The sequence below is a fragment of the Oryx dammah genome, unplaced genomic scaffold, assembly GCF_014754425.2.
Source record: "Oryx dammah isolate SB20612 unplaced genomic scaffold, SCBI_Odam_1.1 HiC_scaffold_2, whole genome shotgun sequence".
Lineage (NCBI taxonomy): Eukaryota > Metazoa > Chordata > Mammalia > Artiodactyla > Bovidae > Oryx > Oryx dammah.
In genome coordinates, this window is record NW_024070186.1 from 111187299 (window position 1) to 111215110 (window position 27812).

At 37.2% G+C, this 27812-nt stretch overlaps 1 protein-coding gene across 23 annotated transcripts in view; it reads left to right on the forward strand.

The window, feature by feature from the left end:
• The window catches only part of LOC120852210 (ABI family member 3 binding protein), a 284742-nt gene that overhangs the window by 156904 nt on the left and 100026 nt on the right, over positions 1–27812 (forward strand). For 12 of the 23 annotated variants that reach the window (XM_040225716.1, XM_040225731.1, XM_040225702.1 and 9 more), the window contains 20 exons: positions 1214–1279; positions 2405–2479; positions 3038–3112; positions 4031–4105; positions 5248–5319; positions 6117–6191; positions 10764–10805; positions 11639–11686; positions 12351–12431; positions 13037–13084; positions 14290–14358; positions 15295–15342; positions 16812–16871; positions 17854–17949; positions 19267–19299; positions 20121–20207; positions 21159–21218; positions 23436–23495; positions 26059–26118; positions 26911–26997. In XM_040225716.1, the coding sequence (XP_040081650.1) occupies positions 1214–1279; positions 2405–2479; positions 3038–3112; positions 4031–4105; positions 5248–5319; positions 6117–6191; positions 10764–10805; positions 11639–11686; positions 12351–12431; positions 13037–13084; positions 14290–14358; positions 15295–15342; positions 16812–16871; positions 17854–17949; positions 19267–19299; positions 20121–20207; positions 21159–21218; positions 23436–23495; positions 26059–26118; positions 26911–26997 (1317 nt within the window). The remainder of the gene's footprint in view (positions 1–1213; positions 1280–2404; positions 2480–3037; positions 3113–4030; positions 4106–5247; positions 5320–6116; positions 6192–10763; positions 10806–11638; positions 11687–12350; positions 12432–13036; positions 13085–14289; positions 14359–15294; positions 15343–16811; positions 16872–17853; positions 17950–19266; positions 19300–20120; positions 20208–21158; positions 21219–23435; positions 23496–26058; positions 26119–26910; positions 26998–27812) is intronic. The other 11 variants (XM_040225754.1, XM_040225683.1, XM_040225752.1 and 8 more) reach the window with 9 other exon arrangements.

Sequence of the window (27812 nt, forward strand, 5' to 3'; positions counted from 1 at the left end):
TAATGAGGTCATGAGGTTTTTCGTATACGAATTTATGTTTAAAAAGAAGTCTTTATATATATGCAATGGAATAGCACTCAGTCATAAAAAGAATGCAATAATGCCATTTGTGGCAACATAATGGAGAATGCAATGGCACCCCACTCCAGTACCCTTGCCTGGAAAATCCCATGGACGGAGGAGCCTGGTAGGCTGCAGTCCATGGGGTCGTGAAGAGTCAGACATGACTGAGCGACTTCCCTTTCACTTTCACTTGCATGCATTGGAGAAGGAGATGGCAGCCCACTCCAGTGTTCTTGCCTGGAGAATCCCAGGGATGGGGAAGCCTGGTGGGCTGCCGTCTGTGGGGTCACACAGAGTCGGACACGACTGAACTGACTTAGCAGCAGCAGCAGCAGATGGATCTGGAGATTATCATACTAAGTGAAGTAGATAGACAGAGAAAGACAGATGTCATCTGATATCCCTATATATGGACTATAAAAAGTGATACAAATGAATTTATTTACAAAACATAAATAGACTTACAGAAATAAAAAAGAAACTAATGGTTACCTAAGGAGAAAGAAGGTGGGCCCATGCTAAATAGAACGAGAAATATGCAGAATTTGACCACTAACAAATGTCTTCACCCCAGTGAATCTCAATTTTAATATCTAGAAAATGGAGTTACTACCCCATTGCCTATAATGTGTGGTTAATGTCTACCTCACCTAATTCTCAAGGATATTAAGAGAGTTAAACAAACTGATATGTGAGAAAGTGCTGTCAAACTATAAAGTAATATGCAAACTGTAAAGTACTATCCAGACATCATGATGGTAACTTTTACTAAATAGAAAAACTAAACTGTAGTTTTTATGCAAATTACCTCAGTGCAACTGTTCTTTGGAAATGTCTCCTAAAATTGCCATCTGACTTCATTTATGTATGTACTCTTTGAAGCTCTGTGATTTAGAGCTGGCGTGCTTCATTGTAAACAAATAGCACTAAGCTCACATCACCCTAGGGGTTCAGTTCAGAGCAAGAAGGACTAGAGGCCAGTCTTTTAGTGATTGCTTCAATCTTACTGAGAAGACCAGTAGCCCAAGGCCCAAGCTCTAGCACCTACATCAACTGTCCTCCTTCAGCCAGCATTAAAATATGTCATGAAGTCTTTTAAAATTAATCAAAATTAACATCTTCTCTTTTGTTTTACCTTTTCTTTTAAAAGCCACTTATGATGTTTTCTCAAGCCCTACAACATCAGATGAGCCTGAGATATCAGAGCCCCACACAGGTACACCCAGCCTCTCAATTCATTTTTTTGGATGCCAGGTATTCCGACAATTTTTGCAGAGTGAAAAAGTGGTCTAGAGCACCACAAGAGAAAGGTGGCAGTCTCTGTCAGGGAGATGAATTCTGCCCACTTCTCCCACTGAACAATAATGTCTCCATGTCCTCCAGTAAATAAACTCTGCATATGTGGGACATGCAGAAAGATTAGGTTGCCTCTCAGGCACACTAAATAATAGCCTAGTGCTCTAGTGATCAGAATCATTCTGAAAAGGTTTTAGAATTCGGAGTTTTCCCTGGAGTAGTGGTTCTCCAGTAGGGGGTGATTTTGCTCTTTTCCCACTGAGGAAGTATTCAGCCATGGCTACAGGTATTTTTGGTTGTCACCAGTGGGGAAGGTGTTACTGACATCTGGTGGGTAGAGTCCACGGATGCTGCTAAACCCCTGCGATGTACAGGAAAATCCCCCAAATAAAGAATTCTCCAACCCTAAAGGGCAGTAGTGCCAAGGTGACAAATCCTGCTCTGGAGCAATCATGTCACTCATTTGTCTACAGAAGTTCAGTTGGGTCTAACTTTGGCATTCACTTACTGCTCTACCTATAGTGAGTTTAATTCAGTCTGATGGTTTCTTTTAGCAAGTATTTTGTTATACACTTACTCAATTAGGTACTGCAGGAAATTCAAAGTAAATAACACTGGTCTCTGCCACACAAAGACATATGTCTGGTATTTTGGGGGGTGTGTGTAGCCATATATGGGCACCATGATAAATGCAGGCAAATAATTTTAAACAGCAGCAGCAATTTTTAAAAGATGAAACAATGTTACGAGCAGATTCAGCTAGCGATTAAGAAACAGAGGGAAGGAACCAGAAAAGAAAGTTGAAAACAGTTGAATGTATGAAACACTGTTTTATCATGGTTTCTAACATTTGAAGTGTGTATGTTTTTAAACATGAGCTCATCTTCAACTCCTAATGAATCACTAGTTTTAAAATGTTGGTCAGCAATCTCTCAAGTGTTCTTGATATTTTTCCCCATTTGAGCATAATTTATTACTCAGGAATTTGTATTTTATTCCTGGGGCCTTCTACTGCTTTTATAAATGTTGACATTTATTCCAACAGCAACAAGCGATCCACTTCTGGACTCTGTCCCACCTAAAACTTCTAGAACTCTTGAACAGCCAAGGGCAACACTGGGTAATGTTTTTAACAGAAAAATTCTACTTTGTTTTCCGTCAAAAGAAAATCCATGTGAATGCCTTTCTTCCAAATGACCATTTCATTCCATCACATCTAATCATTTATTTCTTTCCTTTTTCTGAATATAATATATATTTTTCCCTACAATGCAGGCATCTTATGTTCCATTTGAGGCTCTCTCTTTCTCGCTCTCATTTTTGAACTGTAATGAATGATATTTTTTCCATCCTTAAAGGAATGAAAAGCTTTGAAAATTGCATGGACATCTTCATCATCATTCCATCCCATCCATCTCATATGTTTGTGGCCTGTATCACCCCTCTTCCGTGCGCTCAGTCTGCCTGGAGTCAGCTACTGAACGATTTCATCCTGACCTTTTCCTCACTTTAAATTGTCTTTTCATCCAGTAGCTTTCCAAGACAACGTGCATTTTTCATCCTTCATTACGTCCGTTTAGCATGTGCTTTGTATCACCATCTAAAAGCATGTTGAAGCTCTTAAAATACCTCATTTTAACTGGAATTACTTGGTGGGATGGGGTGTTTGTGTGTTCAGCTCTGAGTGAAACACCATTTATTTCTCAAAAACTGGAAATCTTTACCAGTCCTGAAATGCAGCCTACAACACCTGGTAATTAATGACCTCTGTATAGTTATGTACTTTGAAAGAACAGACAAAGAGGCAAAAAGCAGAAGTCACGCTGGCCTTCTCAGAATATTTTCAGTAGTAAACATTTCCCTTCATTCTCTATGATGAAACTCTTCAAAGAACTGGGTTATCTGTCATTCGTAGTTTTGTGATAATCCTTGAAGAATTTCCATAATCCTGGTATCTATTTTTTAATTGGGGTAAAATTAATAGATAACATTATGTTAGTTTCAGGTGTATGATGTAACAGTTTTGTCTTTGTGTATATTATTTTGAAGGATGACTCCCTTTCTATAGTTCTTTCAAATTTACAAACCAGAAAATAGCAGCAAAATTATAGATGATAATTATTTTAAAATATGTTCCCTTCAATTAGCATATTGGATACCACTTGATCAGACTATTTTTCTCGAGATAGTCTAAGGAGCACCAAGTGGGATCTACAGTCCTGGATATGATGAAGAAAGATGAGTAAAATAGCTTTCAGTCTATAATAGAAAATTACTGAAATAATGAAGTTCATTAACTCCTGATAACGTTAGTAGTGAGCTATAGAATTAAAGAGTTCTGAATGTTCCATTCTCTAAATCTCAAATATCTGTGCTTCTCCCATGCTATTGGATAAATCATCTTTTGAATAATTAACTGTACCTTGTGTTCTTAAATCCTTCAAGGGCCATCCCTTTCCAGTACACTTAACTGAAAAATGTATCTTCTCATACAAACATTTAATTTCTTTTGGCTCAATCAGTACTTATTGAACACCTATGCTGGGCATTCTAGGGATACAAAGAAATAGAAAGCAGTTCTTGACCTCAAAAAGTTTGTAAGTTTACAGTTACAATCTCATTGACCCCTGGGAAATATCATTTACCAAAGCTATATTAAATCTTCTTTCAGCTCCCCTGCAAACTACATCTGTCCCTTCTACACCCAAACGACGCCTCAGGCCCAAAACACCAAGAACTAAACCTGGTAAATAACTGTCTATTTAACCTTTCAGGATATTTAATTCCAAGTAGAAATGTCCATATACTTATTATAAAGAGAAACGATTCTGTAGATGAAAGATGCTCTATAAAATTTGGAAGTAGCTGAAGATGAATAATTAATGTAAAAAAACAAAAGTCAAACATTTTCAGTAAGATTTTACTGAAAATTATGTGAATGATATTCCTTTTTTCTGGAAATATTCTTTTTAAATCAAAATAATACATAGAGTTTTTTTTAGGTACTTCAAGTCTTAGACTGAAAAAGAGGAGTCTACTGCCCACGTTCTTCTACCTCTGAGACCCATTCTCCAATTCTTTAATATATTTCTTTTGTATTTAACTCCACATTTCTAAGTAACAATGCTTATGCTGCTATTTCTTTTTAGATCAGTTTTAGTGAATGATGTTTCTTACATGTGAATTTTGGTATAAACATAGAAAGTCATATATAGTGATTTATACGGTCCCAGTGATATATAATGTCATTTATTTTCCTGGCGAGGCATCTATATTTAAGTGTTTATCAGGCTGACAGTTCCCATATTTGTTGCCTACTGTGTTTTCAGTTTTGCACTAGGGTGATGGCTGAGATGCAGAGACTGTGACTCTGGCTATCCAATTGCTCATAATCTTAAAAAAGATAATACATCATGAATGATGAGAGCAACATAAGATGATACAACCTGCTTGTAAGACTCTCTTAGAGTAGAAGCTCAGAAAAGCAAAGTAAGAGTTGAGGATATAAATACCAGAATATGTGTCAGGTTTAGGCAGAGGAAAAGGAAAAGGGTGTTTTTAACAGCATGTATTATGGCACAGAGTTGGAGATGGAGGTAATTTATCAATCAGGGGGTGCTAGTCTTCACTGTTACAGGGTACACTCAGACTCATGCTCAGTAACCAGGCTTTGACTATTCCATTGCTTATTCCAGTTTTTTTTTTATAGCTTATACTATTATGACAATTTTACAATTCTTTCCCCCAACTTTTACTCACTGCATGCTTTGTAAACACTGACTAGATATGACAGGATTTTAAAAGGGTCATTCAGTTCCTCTTTAGAGGATTTTTTTCATTGTTTCTAGAATATGTTAATTTTTTTTCTTTTTCCCTTTCCATCACCAGAAAGAACCACAAGTCCTGGAACAATTACACCTAAAATTTCTAAAAGCCCTGAACCTAGACGGACAACAATGGGTAACGATGTGTCCTTAGTAGATGTGTTAGTTCATTTCACCACGGAAAGTCCAGTATGCCAGCTTTTATGTAATGTCTCAATCACTGTTCGAACTGGATCGTTTCAACAGTACTCAGTATCTCACAGAGTACATCAACTGCATGGCTTTCATAGTTTTGGATAGCTGGCGCTGTGGTTGGTAGCTGTGAACTCAGCATTTGTACCTTGGAAAGCTGTAAAATCACTGATGCTTTTCCATCTTCACAATCATGTTTTTATAGTTGTGTCTTTATATATACTTCTCCATTTTAGGGGGTAAGGCCCTCAAGTTCAATTTCAAACTTCATTTAGAAAAACAGCTTTCTGTTATGGTGTTAGTAACATTTCTTTACGCCACAGATCACAACATTATACATATCAGTAAATATTACTTTTAAAACATTTCTTTTTTCGAGTGCTTAGAAACTTAGACATGACTGAGAAATGTGAAATAAGGTGCAAAATCATTACACTAATTTTCATCTTTTAATCCTGGGTTAAAATCACTGTCATATTTTGTATAGTAATGGTGACTCATGGCAAAGCCTTTTTTCTTAAAATGCTTTTTCAAAAAGATGAAAATTTATTCGTATATTTTCATTAAATACTGCTCTGTGAAATATTATTTTTTTAAGTTTATTTTCTAATGGAATATTTCCAAAATCATCCAAGATGATGGGTTTATAGCACTTGAAGTATAGGTTTTCCTTTTGTAGTTTCAGACACGGAAATGTCTAAATACTGATTTGATGATCATTTTGTTTTTTTATTTTTCCAGCTCCCAGTAAAACACAATTTATTTCTTTGAAACCTAAAATCCCTCTCAGTCCAGAAGTGACAGACAGCAAACCTGGTAATTACCCTGAGCTTTGTTTTGATATTATTTCAAATGTAGGGTTGAAAAATTGCTTTATGCGACTCTTTGGAGCAAAACCTTCTGATTCGCACTTTGGTATTTGATTCATCTTTCCATGGAAAGAGCAAAAATGTGATGAAATGATGTCATTAGAGCCAGCTCCTCTGATATTATCATAGCATCTCTTTGAGCTGTGTGGTGTTTCATTATGTGCATGACCATCACAGAGAAAGCACAGAAAGAGAGTGGAGGAAATGATTGAGAACTCCTTTGTCTAGGACTGTGAAATAGTTTCCAATACCAAAGTTGCTTGGAGTTCAGATCAGCAGCCTTTCAGCTGAGAAGTGGAGAAGTCTTTCCATCCCCTCAGAACTCTGCCTTGTTTGGGGCCTTCTCAGCTCTCAGGGTGCATGACTAGTAAGGGTTGTATTCTCCTGAAGTTCCATGACTTCTTTCTAAACTGGGGCTGATTTCTGAACACTGACTTTTGTTTACTTCTCAGGAGACATTAATTTGCTGAAGAAAAATAGGTGTTTTGTTTTGGTTTTTTGTTTGTTTGTTTTGCAGCAAGGGGTTATTCTATGTATATAATTAAAAACAGATAATTTCTTGCATAAGGATTGCAGGACATGTTAAATAATTAAATCTTTCTTTTTCTCTATCTATACAGAATCTATATAACAGTCTGAAATGTTGATTCATGAGATTATAAGGGGAACTTTGTCACAACTCATTATTGTCATAAAAAATTTAATGCCTTAGCTTTGGGAAGAATATATTTCTCACTGTAATATGGATTTTTCATTAATGTGTATTTACAGAGTAGGATTATTAAAGCAAAAGATTGCTTAAGTGGGCATGATTCATCTTTTTTGCAAAGACATGGGTAAGGAAGGAAAATGGAACTGCTCAGAAAGAGAATTCTCATGACTCCTTTAAAAAAGGCAGGGAGATTTCCAGGTATTGTAGGCATCAGAAGGAAAGAAATTAGGGGTTAGGCAAAGGGAGTATGGTTGATGCCATGACCATGAGTGAGCTTTCCAAGTCTGAGAAACTGAATGAAGTACTCTCACTAAAAGAGGTTGTTAGGAGAAAGAAGCATAGCTAATAAACTCAAGAACTCTAGGGGTTTAACTCAAAGAATTCTGACAGCTGAGAGAAGGGTTTCCTGTACACTTATTTAAAAATTATGCCCAGAGGATTTTGGAATAAGGTAGTAACTGTTACATTTAGGCTGTATTTTGAATAGGGCCCCCTCACCAGGTAGACCGAGAAATATTGCATTATGTTTGGGTCACCAACTTTAAATATTTCTCTAATTATTTATGTTGTTACAAGATAAAATTTAAAAACATTGAAAAAATGTCTCTGTTAATTTTCATTTGCTTATGATAAGTTATATTATCAGTGTTAGTGGTTTCTGGAAATCACATTTCTGAGGGGAAATTCATTAATTCAAATTAGGGTGGGAGAGTGTTCTTATCACTCTAATGTATTTGAACAAAAATATTTCTTAATTTGACATTTCCTTTTAAAAATGTGATAAATTATTTGGAAGCTAGTGAGCTTATATGGCTTTGATTTCTACCTTCTTATCACCTAAGAATATTTACTCTTTTCTCCTAACAGCAAGTATCAATACTTCATAATCTGTGCCTAAACTTAAGCCAGCTCAAGTTGACTTTGAGTGGCCTGAGGCAACACAGAGTAATGACTAGCTCTCCATAAACCACTGTTTGGGTGTTAGTTTTTTAAAATGTATTCATATTATGGCAACCACTATTATAGCTCTGATAAAGATTTCTTTTGTAGCCAAGGTTCAAGAGAGCAAATAAACCACCAAAAGCTTTTTGATTTGAGCCGCTCCATGACCTTCCCAGTCCTTTCCTCACACTCATATTTTTCCTTTTTCACTTTCCATGAAGGCTGCTTTTCCTTTGGCTTTCCTTTGTGGTTAAGCTAATGAGTAAAAACCCACACTGGTTTTGGCTTGCAAGCCAAATCCAGCGCTTTCTTAAAAATCTCAGCCATCTACTATGTCCCAGCTTGTCTGCCTCATCCAATAATTCTTTCCTTCATAGTTAATCATTAAGATTGTAATGACATTTGGCTCTTCAAGCTTTTAAAGATCTGCAGAAAGGGAGAGACCTCCAATCGTGGGTGTTTATTGTACTCAGTTCTGACATGGTGGATGGAACAGTAAATGGTACTCTAGCCGCAAATCCATCAGTGACTTTTTGTTTGTTTTGTGCTGAGCTATTTGCGCGTCACTCAGCTTTTTTATGGAACATTTTTTTATCTTTATCCATAACACGTTAAGGCTGAGATAGAGGAAATCTTATCAGAAGATAGACTTCTTAATAACCACTGACTATAATATTTTCTTATGTGGGTGAATTGGAAACTTAGTTGATAGGATGCCATACCTAGTTGGCCTCAGTCTCAGGAACTGAAAAATGCTGATTTTTCTTTATAAAATTAAAACAGCAGCATTCTTTCATCTTTGTGAAATCTAAAGATGCTAAAAGTAGCCTTACTTTTTCATACTTTTAGAAGGCAGCTTTGTTTGATACAGGATACAGGATGCTTGGGGCTGGTATACGGGGATGATCCAGAGAGATGATATGGGGTGGGAGGTGGGAGGGGGGTTCATGATTGGGAACACATGTACACCCATGGCAGATTCATGTCAATGTATGGCAAAACCAATACAGTATTGTGAAGTAAAATAAAGTAAAAATAAAAATTAAACAAACAAACAAACATTAATTATAACCTTGAAGTTTCAAGAGAATTTTTGGGTTTTGCTATTTTCAGATGTGGATGTTTCGTGATATTTATCATATTTGATTACTGATTTTTACTATTTATCTTCCCTTTTTCCTGTAGAATCTGAGGCATTCAACTGCCACTGCCCCCACACACGCACATACTTTTTACTTTGCTTAGTGTACTTGTATCTGATACATGACTACAGCTTTGCCATTCATCTGTTAAACTCTATTTATGACAAGTTCATGAGAAATCAGAATTCTTCTTTTGGCCACAGACATTCTGATAAATGATGCTACATTTCAGTAACACCTTGTGCTATTATACCTTGCTTTCAGATAAGTGAAAATATTCTCTATCCAAATTATTATTATATTTTCCTTTTTAGTCGCTAAAACATCACTACTTGCTTCTGCCAAACTTCCCACACCCTGTAGTCCAGAAATATCAGAGATAATTCCTGGTAAATGTAATTTAAGAAATATCTAAGTACACAGTGATTTAAGTTCTGTTAAGTTGGTCAGTAGGGACTAGATTAATTAATTTCTTTCTGTAAGGATAAAAATGTCAAAGAATCTTTACTTTGTTTTCTACTTCAAAAATTTTCCTTTTTATTTTCTTCTGAAAGCAATCAACTCTTTTTGTGCTATAGAATAGGAAAGCTATTGGATCATCTTCTTAAAAAAAACAACAACAAATAGTCTTTGTACCAAACTATATTCAGCAATTCAGGTGAGTTCAGTCACTCAGTTGTGTCTGACTCTTTGCAACCCCATGGACTGCGGCACGCCAGGCCTCCCTGTCCATCACCAACTCCTGGAGCTTACTCAAACTCATGTCCATTGAGTCAGGGATGCCATCCAACCATCTCATCCTCTGTCATCCCCTTCTCCTCCCATCTTCAATCTTTCCCAGCATCAGAGTCTTTCCCAATGAGTCAGTTCTTCGCTTCAGGTAGCCAAAATATTGTAGTTTCAGCATCAGTCCTTCCAGTGAATATTCAGGACTGATTTTCTTTAGGATGGACTGGTTGGATCTCCTTGCAGTCCCAGGAACTCTCGTCTTTTCCAACACCACAGTTCAAAAGCATCATTTCTTCAGCACTCAGCTTTCTTTATATTCAGCATTTACTTACTGCCAATTGAATGGCCTTGGAGAGTTTATCTGTCAGAATATTTAGATAATATTATTAATGAATTTGTTCAGCATTTCATGAATTGTGGAGACTACTTTCTAACTTCTGCTGATTTGCTAATTTAAATGGAATAAGTTTCATGTGTAAATCAATTTGTTCACCAGCAATAAGCAGTAGTAAATATGAATACCATATGAACACCTGTGTCCCTTTTTAGACTGTAAGTTCAAATCCTGTTTTTTTGGTGAACCAATATCAGTTCCAATCAGACTGCAAATGATCCAAACTAACAGAGCTCAGACATGGTTAGAGGTCTGATGGATCTGTTGTCATTTTCCATCTGACTGTCCTGAAGAAAATAAAACAGCAGGTGAATGACCTCTGAAAGGCTACACTGACCTCCTTTTAAAGTAATATCTCCTCAGGCACTAGGAGCTGTAGTGGAGAAAATAGCTAAAGATCAACAAGAAAAATTCGAATCCTCAATTCTTTCTTCTGTTCTAGTTTGTGTAGAGGCTGTGGGGTGATGGAGGTTTATTTTGTAAGCCAATAGAACCTGATGGCTTTCCACTGAGAGGACATTTGTTATGGTAAAGGACCTTTCATTTCTACCTTAGATGGTGCTGTCAGCATCTCCCTTGATAATATTTGCTTTATTGCAGCCCCAGAACCTGAGATTCTCCTACCGTCACAGCCGCCAATAGGTAATGAAGTTTCCTCTAGTGAGTGAAAAAGAATTCACTTACTTTCACACTTACTATGTCCAAATTCGTCCTTAGCTTTGGATTTTTTAAAAAAATTATTTCTTCATTGTCCTTCAGATCTTGCTTTCAGCTTTCTGCCAGAAGATAAGCTCTCTGCTGCCTTGACTAAGCAGAAGCTCTGAGACAGCCATACTGATTTTGATTTGCCACATTCCTTTTTGTCCCTTCTTATATCTGAGGACTGTGTCCTGAGCTTGTTTTAACCTCATTATTCCCCACAGAGGACCATGGCTTCCCCAGGACATATTTATGCTTTCATTTTTAGAGGATTTTTTTTTTTGCTTTCAAAACTCTAACATTTGTAGATTTTCTTTAAAAGCAATATGGTCTTTTCAGCTCTCAATATCCTGATAGTTCACTAGGAAATTTATTAAGTAAGAGAAAGAGAAAAACTCACCCCCAATCTTTATAGCTTTTTTTCTTCAAGAGAGCAAAACTGTTCTGCTGGTGCCATCTTACCGAATTACCCACATTTTCCTTCATAACATGAGCTGTTGGTTACTTTATTGCATTCACATCTTCCAAATGAGAGTCATGCTTTTTTTTTTTTCCACTTTCTCTTTCCAAACTTAAATGACCAGCTGCATTTTTGTTCATTTTGTCAAAAAACACAGTAATCTATTTACATAGAAAAGCAATTTCTTATATGAATAAAAGTTTCACCATGTATGTTTGCTCAACTGAGTACTTAAAAATTAAGCATTTTTCATATTTTAATAAGGTTCATCATTTTTCCTTTGATTTTGATTCCTTCTTGGTCGTTTTTCATGCAGTCTTAGAACCTGGAACGCTGGAAACTAAATCTTCACCAACAACATTAGGTAATGCAGTGAGTGACCTACCTTTGTTTCCTCTCTTCCTGACTGCTGGCATCTTTATTAAACAGGCTCACAGTAATGGATTTGTTCATTAATGTTCACTTGTGTGTGAGAGTTTAATATTCTTTGGGGGGAAAATTTTAATTCTTGTAGTTCAAAAACTATATCTTATTCTTAAAAATTTGCCTAACTTGAAATAATTTCTGAATTCAAATCCATTTTACACATGTTACTGATTTGCAGATTTCTAAATGCTAAGTGAAAAAGTTTTGTTTTGAATCTTAGGCCAAATAAATTTTAGTTTTTATCCCTAGCAACTTCTATTAATAAAAGTAACTTTCTCATATTCCGATTGAACATAATATATCTTGAAAAATTTTATGAGGCTGTCTTCTCCAAGCTGTATAAAGTTCTTAGTTTCTCAAGTCAAAAGAGAAGAATAGAGAGCTCTCTTGAAGATTTATTTATTAATATTTGGCAAAAAAAAAAAAAAGAAATCCCACAACTCCATTTTTCAAGACCTCATTCAACTGGGTATATAATGAAAAACAGAACATGTCTGCAATAAATCAGAGGGCTTAAATATGCTTCTAAGATGCCCATAGTACTGATGGTCAGTTTGTAGGGTCACTGTTCATATATTAACCAGCTGATTTTCTTTCTTCAGCTCCACCAAAGACCAAACGGCCAGGTCGTCGTCGCCGCCCTAAAACCACAACTAGGCCACATGAGCCCAAGTCCAAACCTGGTAAATGTGCCATTCAGGGTTCCAGTTAGCACAAAGAATGGAATATGGTGGTTTCTGACATAGTAGCTATCTACACCTAAATGGAGACGGGAATGGCAGCCCACCCCAGTATTCTTGCCTGGAGAATTCCTTGGACAGAGGAGACTGGCAGGCTATATAGTCTGTGGAATATAGTCCAGGAATATAGTCCATGGGGTCACAAGTCAGATATGACTGAGCAACTGTCATTCACTCGCCACCTAAATAGCTGGGCTGCAGGAATCAGTGTAATTTATTTTTATATGTAAGCATCTGTACTTTCTACATTCACATTTTATGAATACATCTGTATTTTTATTTGTAGTTATTGAGTATACAGAGCAATAAGTTGGGCTTCTAAGTGGATCATTAAAGTAGGGCACCAGAAAAATATTGTATGAGATATATATTCACGACAGATTAGGTATGGGAAAGCAATAGGGAGAAGAGGGGCAAATGGGAGAAATAGAAAGGAAAATTACACTTAGAAAAAGTACCCAGTTTAAGTAAAGATGGAAGAGTCACGTTTCCTTCTCGAGATGCTGCTTCTTGACATAATTAGTATTTTCGGTTTTTTGCCTCCGTAGCTCTGGAACCTGCAGTGGTACCCCCGGAACCCTTGGTGCCCACAATCGGTAATTTTGCTCTCCCCCAATTCCTTTCGGGGTTGTCACTTTTCTTTTCCTGCCCTCCACCCAGGCATGACTGAAGTTCTACACGTGTGTCTCCTTCCCTTTCCTATTTGGGTCTGAAGAGCCTGAAGATAGGAGACTTCTAAAAGAATTCTGTGTGCTTTTTCAAGGAAGGTCTGTGGTTTGGGTCACAACTTCCTGGTTTCCACACACCCTCTGTCCTTGCATCATGTGTCCTTGTGTTGAGAAAACCATCTACTCTTCCTCAGGGACTTCTGTGCTCATCCTGGACTTGACAAACGGCAATGTTTTATTCCAGTGTCGTGCAGACCATTTCATTGCTTTATTCGTTCAACTTGTAAGACTTTATCCCTTTCAGAAAGCTGCATGAAAGAATGGCTTCTTCAGCTTTTCTGTTTCTTCGAAGAATTTTTTTTAGTGTGTTCTGATAACCAAAGACACATGCATTTTTCTTGATCTTGGGTCCAAGATAAAAGTAGTATAGTCTTTATAACTTGAGAATATTAGAAGTCTCAAGTTGATTTTACTGTTTTCAGTCCTAGTGTTGTTTGATTATAATTATTATAATTTCTCAGCATTCACAAGAAATTTGTCACTGACTTACTTTAGAAAATTCCAGAAACAACCATGTAACACTGTGTATAATTTCAAGTACTTATGGATTATTTTCCTGGTTTCCTAGTAAGCAAGTTTCGAATTTCTACATTACTGTTTTTATACTGAAAAAAAAACTATCAATTAAGAAACATAACAATTATACTTGTCATTTTAAAAATTACTTATACAAAAAAAGTAATTGTAGTTCTCCTTACTTTTGCTGAAAGACATATTTTGAACATTTCCTGAAGATTTTTTGGTTTCAGAAGAATCAGTGAGAATGGACACATTTCTCACCCTTTCCACCCCAGGAATTAATTTTGTTGTATAGTCACTAAATTTATATAATCTCTTTGCTCGAGCATGTGTCCTTAATTATGACATGTCCTTAATTATAACCATTATGCTAATTTTTAATACCTTTTTCTTAAGCATCAAAATGACACAAAAGGCCTGAAACTACACGTAGACCACATGTACCTCAAATCCAGCCTGGGTAATCCCTATTTTCAGTACTAGGAAAACAGTGTGTAACACTGATCACATTCACAGCTCTGCCATGACTCTAATTATAGCCCTTTTCTCTTCAGACTCAAAACCAGCAAAGCAATTACTTTCTAAACCCACAGCAAAGCCAGATACGCCACCACCTACATCCGGTAAACATAATTTCCAATGCTTTGACTTAAGATGCTTTCTCTTTGGGGATGTTGCTGAGAATGCTTACAATCTGTCATGTTGTAAAGCATAGAAACCTAAATACCATGATTTCTTTGTTCATTCTTTTCAAAGTAGCCACATTGATGTGGCTACTTTGTTCATTTCATATGTTAAATGAACAAATCAATGTTTGGGAAATTAGTAAAATTTATAACAGATTGTCTGGGCTTCCCCAGTGGCTCAGTGGTAAAGAATCCACTTGCCAAGGAAGAGACTTGGGTTCAATCCCTGGGTTGGGAAGATCCGCTGGAAAAGGAAATGTCAACCCACTCCAGTATTCTTGCCTGGGAAATCCTCTGGACAGAGGAGCCTGGCAGGCTACAGTCCATGAGGTTGCAAAAGAATAGGACTCTATGACTTAGTGACTAAACAACAGACAAAATTTTACATCTGATTATCTAACAGATTCCATTTTTCTTAAAGCATTTTCAGGCTTTGTTTTCTCAGTTTGTTTTTGTAATGAAAGCTTGTTTTTCTTTATGTGGAACATTTTCGAGAGTGGTTTCTGCAGCAACCACTAGGGAGGCTGATCCTGTGTTCCTCCTTTAAAATCACATGGAGATTGACTTTCTCTAAAATACCTTCTATTTTAAATGGTACCTATTAATTGATTTTCTACCAAATAAAAAGATACTATGTAACAGTTCTAAAAATTCAATTGTTTTTCAATTGAAGTTTTCTCCTAAGATTCCAGTTAGTAGAGATGTTACTAAGAGAACATCTCTCGTAATAAATAAGTCCATCAAGAAGGGAACTTATATCAACTTAGAATAAAACCAGTTTCTGTATCCTATGAATTAAGCATTAGTGAGAACCTAAAAGTCTTCCTTTCCTTACTTTTGTTACTTATATCTGTTTATTTTTTTATGGTGCAGTTTTTGAGCCTGTTACATCTGAGACCGAAGCACCATCCACAAGCATAGGTAACGATGGATGTCTTCCCTTTTGGTCATTGTTTCTCTGAACTCACCCTCTCCTCTCTGTCACTATCTGTAGTGTCTTGTGTAAACAGTGGTCATTCATCCACATTTTCATCCATTCCCTAAAATTGTTTGCTATTTTCAACAGGAAACTTTTTCATATCATTAGGTATTATATCTGCAGCTCAGCTTGTTACTCCTGAATGTGAATTGTTCTTTGATCACCTTCAGAGATAGATTGCTTGCAGCACTTGATGTTGGCAAGAATCACAGATGCTCCCTCTGTGCATCCTTCAAACCAGGACATTGTTGAAATCTCTGCTTTTATATGTGTATAATTATGATGTGGGAGAAAAGCAATGGAAAAGCTGACTGGGGCTTGAAAAAGAATACGTAATCATCTCTTTCTTGCAGAAGTCCTTTCTTTTGTGATTTCATACTGTTTCATTGTAGCTGGACCTTTCTCTTGATAAGTTCATCTTGTGGTGTTGAATTCCAAACAAAACAGGAATTTTCCTTTTTTGTTTGAGGGCAGTCAGCTTTGAATATTATTTTGCCTTGTAGTCCTCCCTTTCCTTCACTTCTGGATACCATGTTTTCCGTTAGTTCAGAAAATGTTTTCAGATATGGCTTAAAATTACTCTATGCTGTGTTACAGAGAGTTGGTGATAAGACATTTTTGATTTTACATTTAATTTTCTGGACTTAATTTAAAATAGAGACACTAATTTAAAACCAAGGAGTCATAAATCTAAACTTTGTTTTGATGTGTAATTCAATCATTACAGAATATTATAGAGTTACAGGAACCCTGTTTATTCAGAAAAAAAGTTATTACTTTCCAGACTTTTTTATTAATCATCTCTGTTCCTCACTTGAATAGTTATCTCCCAAGTATCCATTTGAAATAAAAGGATAAATAAGGACAAGTTGCATGAAAGAGTATCACCTTTATCGTGGAGAAAAGGCATAAGCTTATCTTTTGCCTATGTGTCACAGATATCCAATAAACAGACTGATTAAGAACATTTTTAAAAATTCTCTCTGCTGCCACTATTTCTCAAAAAAAATTTAGTAATGATGGTGAAAACTGTCAAATACTAACACAAGTTTTCATAATGATTTTTAAGAGTAATTTAAAAATACACAATTTAAAAATAAGTAATCTAAAAATTTTGTATAGGACAAAAGATTTTTTGGAGCCAAGTTTCCAGTATAACTGTAATCATATAATTAAACCCCCCACAAAAAACACTTTTCATTAGCCTCATAGAGAAGCAAAGTGTAAAGGGGTACAGTTATTTGTGAGATAAATGGGTACCAGAGTTTAGCTAGTTATTAGAGAAAAAATACTGCTTTTCATAAATTCTTTCTAAACATTATAGGGTTAAAAGGATTCATTTTCAAGATAATTTTCTTTCTTTTCCCACATTTCTTAAATCTCCATTGTTTATTGAATTGCTTTTGGTCAGTTTCTGCCACAGACATTGAACCGGTAACTCTGAGAACTGAGGCCCCTCGGACAACATTAGGTAATGATCTTTTGTATCTTTTAAGCAAGAACATTTCTGCTCATTGCCCACTCTATTCCATTATCACCTTGATCAAAAGATTTTCTCTTTTACAAGATTCTTTCATCATCCTTTTTTGTCACTCAACTATAATCTTCATTTTGAATGTATTGAAGATGTTTAAAATAGGTCACTTGGTTAGAATATAAGTCTGTATGAAGCTATCACCCATATTATCCAGCTTTCCTAAAACTTTACAAAGCCTGTGGTTCTGCTGGATTCCAAATACAGTTAGGAGTCTCTTCCCTATAAACAGGGCTTCCCAGGTGGCTCAGTGGTAAAGAATTTGCCTGCCAATGCAGCAGATGCAGGACACCCGGGTTCAATCCCTGAGTCGGAAAGATCCCCTGGAGAAGGAAATGGCACCCACTCCAATATTCTTGCCTGGACAGAGGAGCCTGGCAGGCTTCAGTCCATGGTGTCACAAAGAGTCGAACATGACTGAGCGTGCATACCTTATAAACATCAGATGTAATTCTATGGCCAGCAATGGAAAGTGGTTTTAAGATATGGTATATATGCCTAAACCAAGTAATTTCTAAGTATAATCCAAGTTAATTTCTAAACCAACTCATTTCTAAATATAACACAAAGCAGGAGAGTCTGGGCCCCTCTTTAATGTGATATAGAAAGTTATACTTCTGATTTCCCTTGGATCAGGGTCCTTTTTGAAAATTTGGCACCAGCAATAATAGTAAAGTTTTCAGGCAATTAAAATAAGGTTATATGTTCTTTCTCAAAAGAACTGTCAGCAGACACCCCCACACATTTTTTTGTGTGTAGATGAAAAACTTTCAAACCAGAGAGACTGGTTTGAAACCAGTCTCAAACCAAATTTCTCAAGACTCAAAAAAATCTAGCACAATTTTAGAAAACCTACAGCCATGAATAATCCTTTTTCTCTGAAGTCATAAGGCAGCATTAACCAGTTTCTTTTCTTCAGCTCCACAAACATCACAAAAAACAAGAAAACGTCGCCCACGTCCACGTCCCAAACATAAAACCACGCCAAGACCCGAGACACCTCAGACCAAACTAGGTAAATATGTGGTTCCTGGTGCCTATGGACCCCTGTTAGATGTGGTATTGTGGTAGGAGTGTAATTATTTGCCACCTAGTAACCCTGTGATCCTTCAGGATGGTGTCCAAGTTACAGATATTCTAGTCAGGATGAGTTACTTCCTCATACTTCTTGGTACCTTGTATTTTATTTGTTTCTCTCACCATTCAATTACATTTTCTCTTTGACTCTGGCTCAGCAAAAACTTACCTAGTTGAGTATCTAACCTATTTAGTCCAGTTAATCTCTTATTTGATGAACCGCCACATTAGCATTGTGAGGAATAGTTTAGGAAAAACAAATGGCTTGGCTTCATTGAGTGAGGATGCCTCTCTTGTGTGAAATTGTTCATAAATGGGTAGAAAGGAATATGGGCAAAGCAACTTACTTACCGAGTTTTACCAACTGTTAGACACAGTTTATTCTTGGAAAAGTGAAAGATCCATGGGCCGATGAGTGTAATGTGGACCTTGAAATGGGTATAGTTTGTAGATTTGTCGGAGGAATGGGGCGGAACGCCATACACAGAAGAAAGGTATCATGTTTGTGGGTGGCAACGGAAAGATGGGACTTAGAGGAGAACTTGATTGTGAGAAAGGAGGAAAGCAATGTTTACTCGGCTGGTGCTCAGAAACTGTGGACAGCAATGTTGCTTTTTCGTGGGGCCATGAAGAGGACCTTGAATGCCTGACTTCAGTGACTGGATTTGAGCTACTTAACTGCAGGATACGCTCCTATCCTCCCTGGGTCAGCTCTTTTCTGTCCTGATAGCAGAGAGATGCATTGACATATTTTTCAGACTGAATGACCCTTTGTGTCTTGTTCTTCTATAGGCCTTTGTTTGGACAGAGGTCTTGGCCTTTTTCCAAAGTGGACTTTCAACAAAAAAGAGCCTTGCCTATTTTGATTATTCATTACCAATATATCAACAATTGCATCTATCATGACATAGATTCTAACTGTTTTCCAGTATATAGTGTTTAAAATTATACTTTCACATTTTTTTCTCATAATTGTTAACCATAATGTTATTAGACAGATACCTAAAGATTTCTCTAAGCAGAGTCTTCTACTGTAGTGTAAGGTAATATAAAAGCAACACTTGTAGGTAACTATATGGAGATTTTATAACATCATGTACCTTTGTACCCTCGCCTCAGAACTTTAAAAATTTTGCTTTCTGGCAGTAGAACCAATGCTACTCTGGTAAAGTTCATTTTCAAGAGAGCTTCGTGACTTTTCTTATGCATTTAACATTTCTTTTATTATTATTATTTTGATCATTTCTTGCTACAGACTTTGAACCTATTACTCCTGGGACATCTTTAGGTAATGATCATTTATACCCTTCAGGATGTGTTTTCTTTACTCGTTTTCACACTTATCTGTGGTGCTATAGAGATGATGATGTCGTAATTTGTTACCATTTTATTGCTGTACTCACCTTAAAATAGAAAAGCCCTTCTTTCTAACATTAATGTGTATAAACTTTGAGACGGCTATTGACTCCATCTCCCAGCTTGTAATTGTGTCACATCAATCTGAGTCTCTGTTTACTCTGTGCTGTTTGTTAGAACTGGGATCGAAATATGATTTTCCATGTATCCTTTATTTAGACCACAAACAGAGTATCAACTATTATACCATGAAGTTTCTTTAAGCATTTTACTTTCTATAGTTCAAGATTTACATGATTTAAAAAAAAAAAAAAGATTTACATGATTTTTGTTTTATTTTATTAGTGTTTCATCTAATTTTGTGTCATTATTTTAGTAAATCATCAAGTGGAAAACTTGCCCAAACCTACTTGTTTTAAATTATAAGAGGATAGTACAGGATGGTTTGAACTTCTTGCATACCATCACAGTTCAGCAAGATTTCTCATTAGAGATGGTTTCAAGGAAATGATAATTCCTCATCTTCATTTCTTAAATATAACTGTTATATAATTTTTAATTTCTAGAGAATTCTCAGTTATAAAAGAAAACCTCTTAATCTGTTAAAGGAGAAAATTTCAAACTAAAGTAACAAAGTTTCCTCCACTCAAAGAAACTGGTAAATTTTAGAAAGCCTAGAACCTGGTTATATCATTCTATTCAGAGTTAATGGAGCCATCAGCACTATATTAATTCTAGATTTTCTTCCTTCAGCTCCAACAACAACAACAAAGAGACCCCGTGTTCCACGTCCCAAACCTAAACCCACGCCCCATCCAGAAGCGCCTCAGACTAAACTGGGTAAATATGTGATTTCTGGTTTAAGGAGTCCAAACATTCTATCCCAGTTGGAACCCTGAATTCTGTGCACATAACTGGTACATGTCTTACATATCTCTTAAGAGTGGAAGCGACTCTTATTATTAATCCCTTCCCCATCCCGGTAACTGTATTAGCAACTGTGAGACACGTCAGAAGTAGTAATTCTGTTTTATTTCCCAATTATTTTGTAAACAAAAGCTATTCCTGCATAAAAAGATAGAAAATAACATAAGGCAGTGTGTATACAGATATAAAATAATTTCTCAAATAGTACAAATGCTATATGCTGGCAATGTAAATATTTGGAACAGAAAGAGATCCAGAATAATTATGGGAAACATCAAAACAGAATTTGGATGAGTGGAAGGTTGAGGAGACAAAGGCTGAAAACGGGAGATGTGCTGAATGAAGCTGGTGGCCAGATAGAAGGTGACTTATTCATACATTCCCTTGACTGTATCCATAGAATGAACTAAAGGGGACTAGGATGTCTACTCAAGAGCTTAAATTTGATCCAGTGGGCTTCAGTGATCCCTATTTCTACATAGGACCATGCTTTCTCTTTTCTTAGAACTGAAGATAACCTAATTTAATATGGTATCACAAGCTGAGAGGTTGTTCCTTTGTTTATTAAATGCCACTGTTTTCATTAAGGACTTAGTCTCTTAGGGGGCATGGTCTCAGCTTCTTTTTGGCTGTCTGTTCTGTGTGTGGTGGACAGACCCTGGTGTGACCCCCCACTCCACATTGCCTCCACCTCTCACCTCCCACCCCTATAACTCCTGCCTTTTATGTTAACTTTCTGTGTAATCCATCCTTTTCCTCCCTCTCCCCCCTTCAAAGCATTGTTTTTACTGGTAAAAGATGAACTTTCTGACATTTCATGCATTCACAAAAATCTCTTTGATTTCTTTTATTACTTTTGATCAGTTTCTGCCACAATCCCTGAACCAGTCAGTCTTAGGACCGAAGCTCCAGGAACAATAGTAGGTAATGATCCACTATGTCCATCAGCATCTGCTTCTGCTCATTTGAAGCCCATTTCATCACCATCATAACCTCAGCTTCTCCCGCTTCACAAGACTCTTGTCATTCTCTATTGTCATTCAATTATTTCTTAATATATTGGAGTCTTAAAACAATTCATTTGTTACTGAGACAGTCAAGTATGAACTTAGCTTAGTATATATGTGCTTAAGGCAATGGGTGTGAATTTGTAGCATCTCATCCCCACGTAACCTTTTAATCACATTCTGTGTTACTGAGTTTCAAACACAATCAGTGGAGTTGCAACTGGGGTGTCTGTCCTTGATCCAAGCAAGTACACTGTCACAACTGTTATGGTGTGATGTAATTCTTGCCCAGATCTAAATTTTTACATATTTACGAGCTGTCTGATTTTATGTTGTCATTTTAGGCAATGATATGGTCTTTTTTTCAGTAAGGAGTGAAATAGAAAATATACCCAAGGCCAGTAAATTGAGATTATGTGTCCCATCATTAGCATAAAGTCACCCTACCCCTCTCCCACCATCACCATAATACAGTAGGTTTTTGGAACTTTTTTTCATTTAGAAATCACTTTTGAGGATCTCCTTGATATATCAACGAATATCTCTATGTGATTTTTGTTTTTCATAGTAATATAATTGATAAATAGAAGCAATAATCAAAATAGTGACAAATATTTCAAAGTCAAAAGAAAAATTTCCGGAAACTCAAGAAATTATAGCAAGTATAATCCTATCCATAGCTTCTGGAACTCAAACCACTCTATTAACCTAAAGTTTTCTTTCTTTATTTCCCAAAGTGCCTCAATGAATTCATCATCCCCATCCCAAATCTAAAACCACACTGAGTCCTGAAGCACCTCAGGAATCAGGGAAATGTGTAGATTCTGGTTGAGGAATCCTGGAGCCCGTCCCTGTGGAGTCTAGAGAAAGGGAAGGGGCAAGTTGGGATCAGCAGCCGCTTTCACCCCACAGTAGGCAAGCGGAGCATAGCTGGATGGGTCTTAGGTGGTAGCTGAATCCCTTCCTCTTTGTGAGTTAGAATCTTCTCTCTAAATGTCTGTTTCATTGGCTTATCATTCGATGCTATTCATCCTTTATATATTGAATGTGTGTAGTGGACTGAAACAGCTGTGCAACAAACATATACTTGGGCAAATAGATTATTTCTTGATAACCGTCTAGCTTGTATACGTCATAGTACAGGTCCAGGCAGGAGTTGATAGCATTTTCTATAAAGAACAACTTAGTAAATACTGGGGGCTTTGTGGCCCCGGTAGTCTCTGATATCTATTTTCCTTTTTCTTACAACCACTTAAAAATGGAAACTGGCTGTATGGAAGCAAGCTATGGGCAAGATTTGGCCTATGGGCCATAGTTAGTCAATGTGTAATTTAAAGAAACAATCAGAGTGGACCAGAGTAGTTAAGAAGGACTTGAACACTCAAACTGTTATAGATTTGGATGACTAGGGAGCAGGGAACGAAGTAGTTCAGAAAGGCAGGATGTGTAAAGACCAGTGAGAGGAGACAGAGGCTTCTCTGTCAGGCTTCTAAGTGCTGATCAGAACATTATACTGAAGCTGCTGTTATACTGAATGGGCTCATAGGGGCAGTTGAAAAGGGTTAGGAGTTTGGGCTTAGGAGTTGGAGTTTCATGTAGGAATCATCAGTATGGGAGGCTTTCCCCAGGCACATGACGAAAGGACACAGCTAACCACAGACTGACTGACTGGCTGCCCTTTATCTTGCTCTCTTAGTACTCCAGGTGGGCAAAGCTTGTGCTTTCTTTCCAGAGATCAGTTTTAGCAAGATAGGTATGGTCTACTTTGGTACCTAGACTAGGATCATCACAGAATGAGAAATTTCACAGGCACTTCTCAGGGACAGTTATCTGATTACAAAGACAATCCTTCCTGAGTGATAAACTGGTACCTGAGTGCTGGGAAAGATTGAAGGCAGGAGAAGAAGGAGACAACAGAGGATGAGATGGTTGGATGGCATTACCGACTCGATGGACATGAGTTTGGGTGAACTCCGGGAGTTGGTGACGGACAGGGAGGCCTGGCATGTTGCAGTCCATGGGGTCACAAAGAGTCGGACTCAACAGAGTGAATTGAACTGAGTGCAGATAAAGCGTATCCCTGTGAGACTGTATAAATGTTTAACATTTCTTTTTTATTGTTATTTTTGGTCAGTTCCTGCTATAGTCTTTGAACCAGTTACTCCTATAAAAGAGGCTCCGGAGACAGCATTCGGTAATGCCACTTTCTGACCTTTAGCAAAAACTTTCCCTACTCATTGTCAAACTTCTGCTCATTCCACTTTGTTGCCATTTAGTTACATTCTTTATCTTGTGAGAAAAACATGCATAAAACAAGTTACCTCTGGTTCTAAAGAGAGCCATGCCTGGATCTAGTTTGGGATATCTTCCTGTCCTATAACATATTTAAAATTTTCTTCATACCAGTTTATGTTTTTAGCTCAACCAGAGTTCTCTGTTAAGGTAAATTTCATGTATTTATTAGAGTGCCTGATCCTGATCTATGGTAACCAGGCTGTGACACGGAAGTTCCTTTGTACATCCTTTGTACACCTGCCTTTTTTATCTGCCTGTTTTGTTGTTGTTGCTATTGTTTTAACATTTGTGTGATATGTTTGTAGTGAATTGTCTACCAGGTAACGTGATCAAGGCTAATAAGTTTAAATAGTAAGCCTCATCCTTAAGTTGAATCTGACTCCCCCTTACTCTCCAACATAGTTTAGAAATGACTCAATCTTTTTAATGCAATCTAGGAGAACGTAATAAAAATACATATCTTGACTATCTGAATTATTACCTTCATTTTATGTATCAGCTTTTTCCCCAAAGTATCATCAATAACAAAGGAAGATATACACATAGTCAGGGCAAAATTTTCACCCTAGACAGATCCATTTCTTGAAACTGAAGAAAATCTATCAAGCTTTGGAAAACTTGAAGGTTTTTTCAAAAACCTGTGATTTTCAGAAGCATAAGCTTTAAAGTACCAAGTTTATCTTTTTCTACTTCCCAAAACATCCCAATAGACACGTCATTCACAATACAAACTTAAAACAAACTTAAAACTATTTCATGTCTCAGATGCAGTGGAGGTTATACCAGACAAAAGCAAAACAAAAGGGTTATTGGCTTATGGAGTGTGGTAGCCTGCCACTGATTGAAAATGGAAACCTGTTTACCTCCTAGTGAGGAAACCATGAAGAGTCCTTGTGCCTTTAGGGCTGGCGAGGGGTTCTGGTTTGAAAGATGCATAATCTTCTCTCCAAGTCTGGGTAGTAAGAGGTTTGCTTCTCAGTCTGCAGGCTAGTTAAGCACAAGCATTTTTCCTATGCAAACATCCTAGAGAATGAGAACAATGCAGAGTGTTTTTGCAAATTCAAGATTTTTCTTAGGTACACAAACATTAAGTATAGATTTGTTATAGCGAGGCTTTTTTAATGGGTAGTGTGTAATCCAAAATGGGTACTTTGCATCTATAGTTCTTCCCTAGTTGTTGGTGGAAGGAACCCAAATTCTTTCATCTCATACTTGCATGGCAGACCTTTAAAAAGTTAAAAATCAACGTGGGCTTCAGTAGAGCAGAGAAGGAGTTTGGGTCTTGATGTCACATTAGAATTTGCACAAGTGGGTAAGTGAGAGTGAACAAAGAGGAAAAAAAGGATATGCATAGAGGCAACCAGAGGGAGCAAAGATCCTGCTTTCTCTATGTGACAAATAAAGCATTTTTGTTGGGGATGATGCACTTGAACACCACCATGCGAGGCCGGCTAAGACTAGTATTGTTCTTAATGAGCATCATAATATCTCTTCTTTCCACACTTGGATAGTTCTCCCTGTGCTGAGAGTGGACAGGTGCTTTACTTGATCCATGGACTAAGCGGCTTCCCCTTATCTAGTCATCTTCTTTGGACAGAAGTCACAAGATCTTTCCAGAACTGAGTTCTCAGCAATATTATCAGAGCCATTTGGGGCTATTTGTATAATGGTTGCTTGGTTATTTAGGAAATTTTTCTGCAACCATAATTTGATAACATAGTAGACAGTTTCTTTATTCAGCATCCACAAAAGTACAGGTTAGTTTTTCACATGCTTTTTGAGGGTTGTTAGAAACAAACTTACTAAATACCTAAGAATGTCCTAAAGTCTACCAGAGCAGATGCAGTTAATCAAGCACTAATTACAAGAACTGTTTCCCTCTTGTGCTGCTAAACAGAGACCAAAGGTAATGGCTATCTCATGAGATGAAGAAATCCCTAACTACAGTTTGGCCAAGTGTGAGCACAACAATTGATTTCCCTTTCTGTTAGTCTGCTGGGGCTGCCATAACAAGATACCACAGACTGGATGGCTTAGACAACAGCTCTTGAGGCTGGAAGTCTAAGGCCAAGGCATCAGCGGGTTTAATATGTCCCAGAGCCTTTCTCCTTTCTTGTGTCTTCATGTGGCTGTCTCTGTGTGTGAAGGCTTCCCTGCGTCTCTCCCTCTTCTTATAAGGACAGCAGTCCTTCTGGCTTCTGGTCCCATTCTTAAGACCTCATTTAAGCTTAACTGCATCTTTAAAGGCCCTAGCTCCAAACATAGTCACACTGGGATTTAGGACCTCAACATATGAATTTTGAGGGGATACAATTCAGTCCATAACACCCTGCATTCAGAAATTTTTAAAAGTATTCTAGAGATAGTATTACACTGACAAGATTCATTTTGGCATGAATGTTATAGCTATTCATACTTTATTAAAAAAAAAAACCACAAACCTCTCTTGTTTATTACTTCAGTTCCTGTTACAGACCTTGAACCTGTTACTTTTACAACGGAGACACCTGGGACCACACTAGGTAATGACGCAGTGCCATTCCCCTAGTGGTGGTATTGCTCCTTGTGCAGTCCCTTCAGCCCCCATCCCCATCCTGTGCTTTTCTTCTTTCACAAAATGACATCATCCTTCTCTACTGCAATTCAATGACTTCCTTCATCTGAGAGTGCTGAAGCCTCTTTAAAAAAGTGTCCTGTTGTTTTTATGAGAGCAGGCGTGTGCTTAGTTCAAAAGATCTACCTGCCATGTGGTGCATCTGAAATTATCACATTGATTTGTGCTTTGTTGAACAGTGTTCTGTGTTAAAGCTGAGTTGAAAACAAATTTGGATCTCTTTTTTCTCCAGGCTGACGAGCAATAACAACTACTCTTAAGTTTCTTTGCACATCTTCTACATGTCTAGATTTTTTTAAAAAAAACTATTTGCATGGTATGTTTGGTTCTTTGTTGATGTTTTGAGTAATGCTGTGTTTTATTACCCATTTGACAAATAGGAAGTTTTCCAAATCTGAAATTTTAATTGTAAACCTTTTCCTTAGTGTGATCCTAACCTCCCCTTCCCTTGCACCAGAATTGAGTCTTCCTTCTCATTTTTCCCTCAGAGAGGGACTAATGTGAGTATCTGATTACAAGTGCTAATTTTCATGCCTTGAATAAGTAACTTGACCCTCAATGATGTGTTGGCATAAAAAGAGTGAAAGTTTTAGACTACAGTTTCATAGAACTTTTAAAAATCCAACAGATTTTGGCAAAACCTCTCCTCAGTACCCAGAGCCGTAAGATATAGAATAACATAAGTCTTTTCTTTCTTTAGCTACTACCAAAACATCACAAAGACCTCGTCGTCCACGTCCCAGACCTAAAACCACACGAGGCCCTCAAGTACCTCAGACAAAACTGGGTAAATGTGCAATTTGTTGGTTTAAGGGTGAGCCCTAGTAGGCTGTCCCAGTGGGGACCCAAAACTCTTACCCTAAGTGTGAAGTTATGAGATAGCATTAGTAATATTTCCTCTACCAGGTGTTGAGGAGAACATGACTGTGTAAGACACAGTTGGTGCCAGAATACCAATTCTTTCTATGTGAGAGTCATCTTTGATATACATTTAGTAAGTTTTTTACTATAAAATTCCACTCAGATCTTAAAACTTCTTTAGCAAATCCAATATATTCCATTCAAGTAAATAAACAAATTGAAAGTAGCTTGCAAATTCCTGGATCAATACTAGCAACTGTGGGTGATATGCAACCTGTGGGAGACTTATTTTACTTCTAAAACGGTAAAGTTGACCGTATGTTTTCATGAGACAAAGGAGAAAATCGAGGTAGACTGGACTTGGCCCTTGGCCCTTAAGGGTTGGGCCCACTACAGGATTTGTATATGTGGAGGGGAACATGAACCAAGACAGAAGGACCAGGTGGAGGTGGGGTGGGGAGTTGCCTAGAACAGACTGCCCTACTTCTTAGTGGTCCAAACATGGCTACTGATGGTGCTACATTAGGCTGGATCCATCCAGCCAATTGGAAGAGGATTCTGAGAACTTGATTTGGGAGCTTAGATTTGAAAGATGTCAACAGTCTTTGATTTCCCTTTTTTTCCGGGCTTAAGCCAGAAGATGCTCTACTGAATATTACAGACTGAGTGGCCACTGTATCTTGCTCTTTTATGTGTCATGATGTGAACAGAGATCTCTGTCTCTTTCCATAGCTGAGCTCT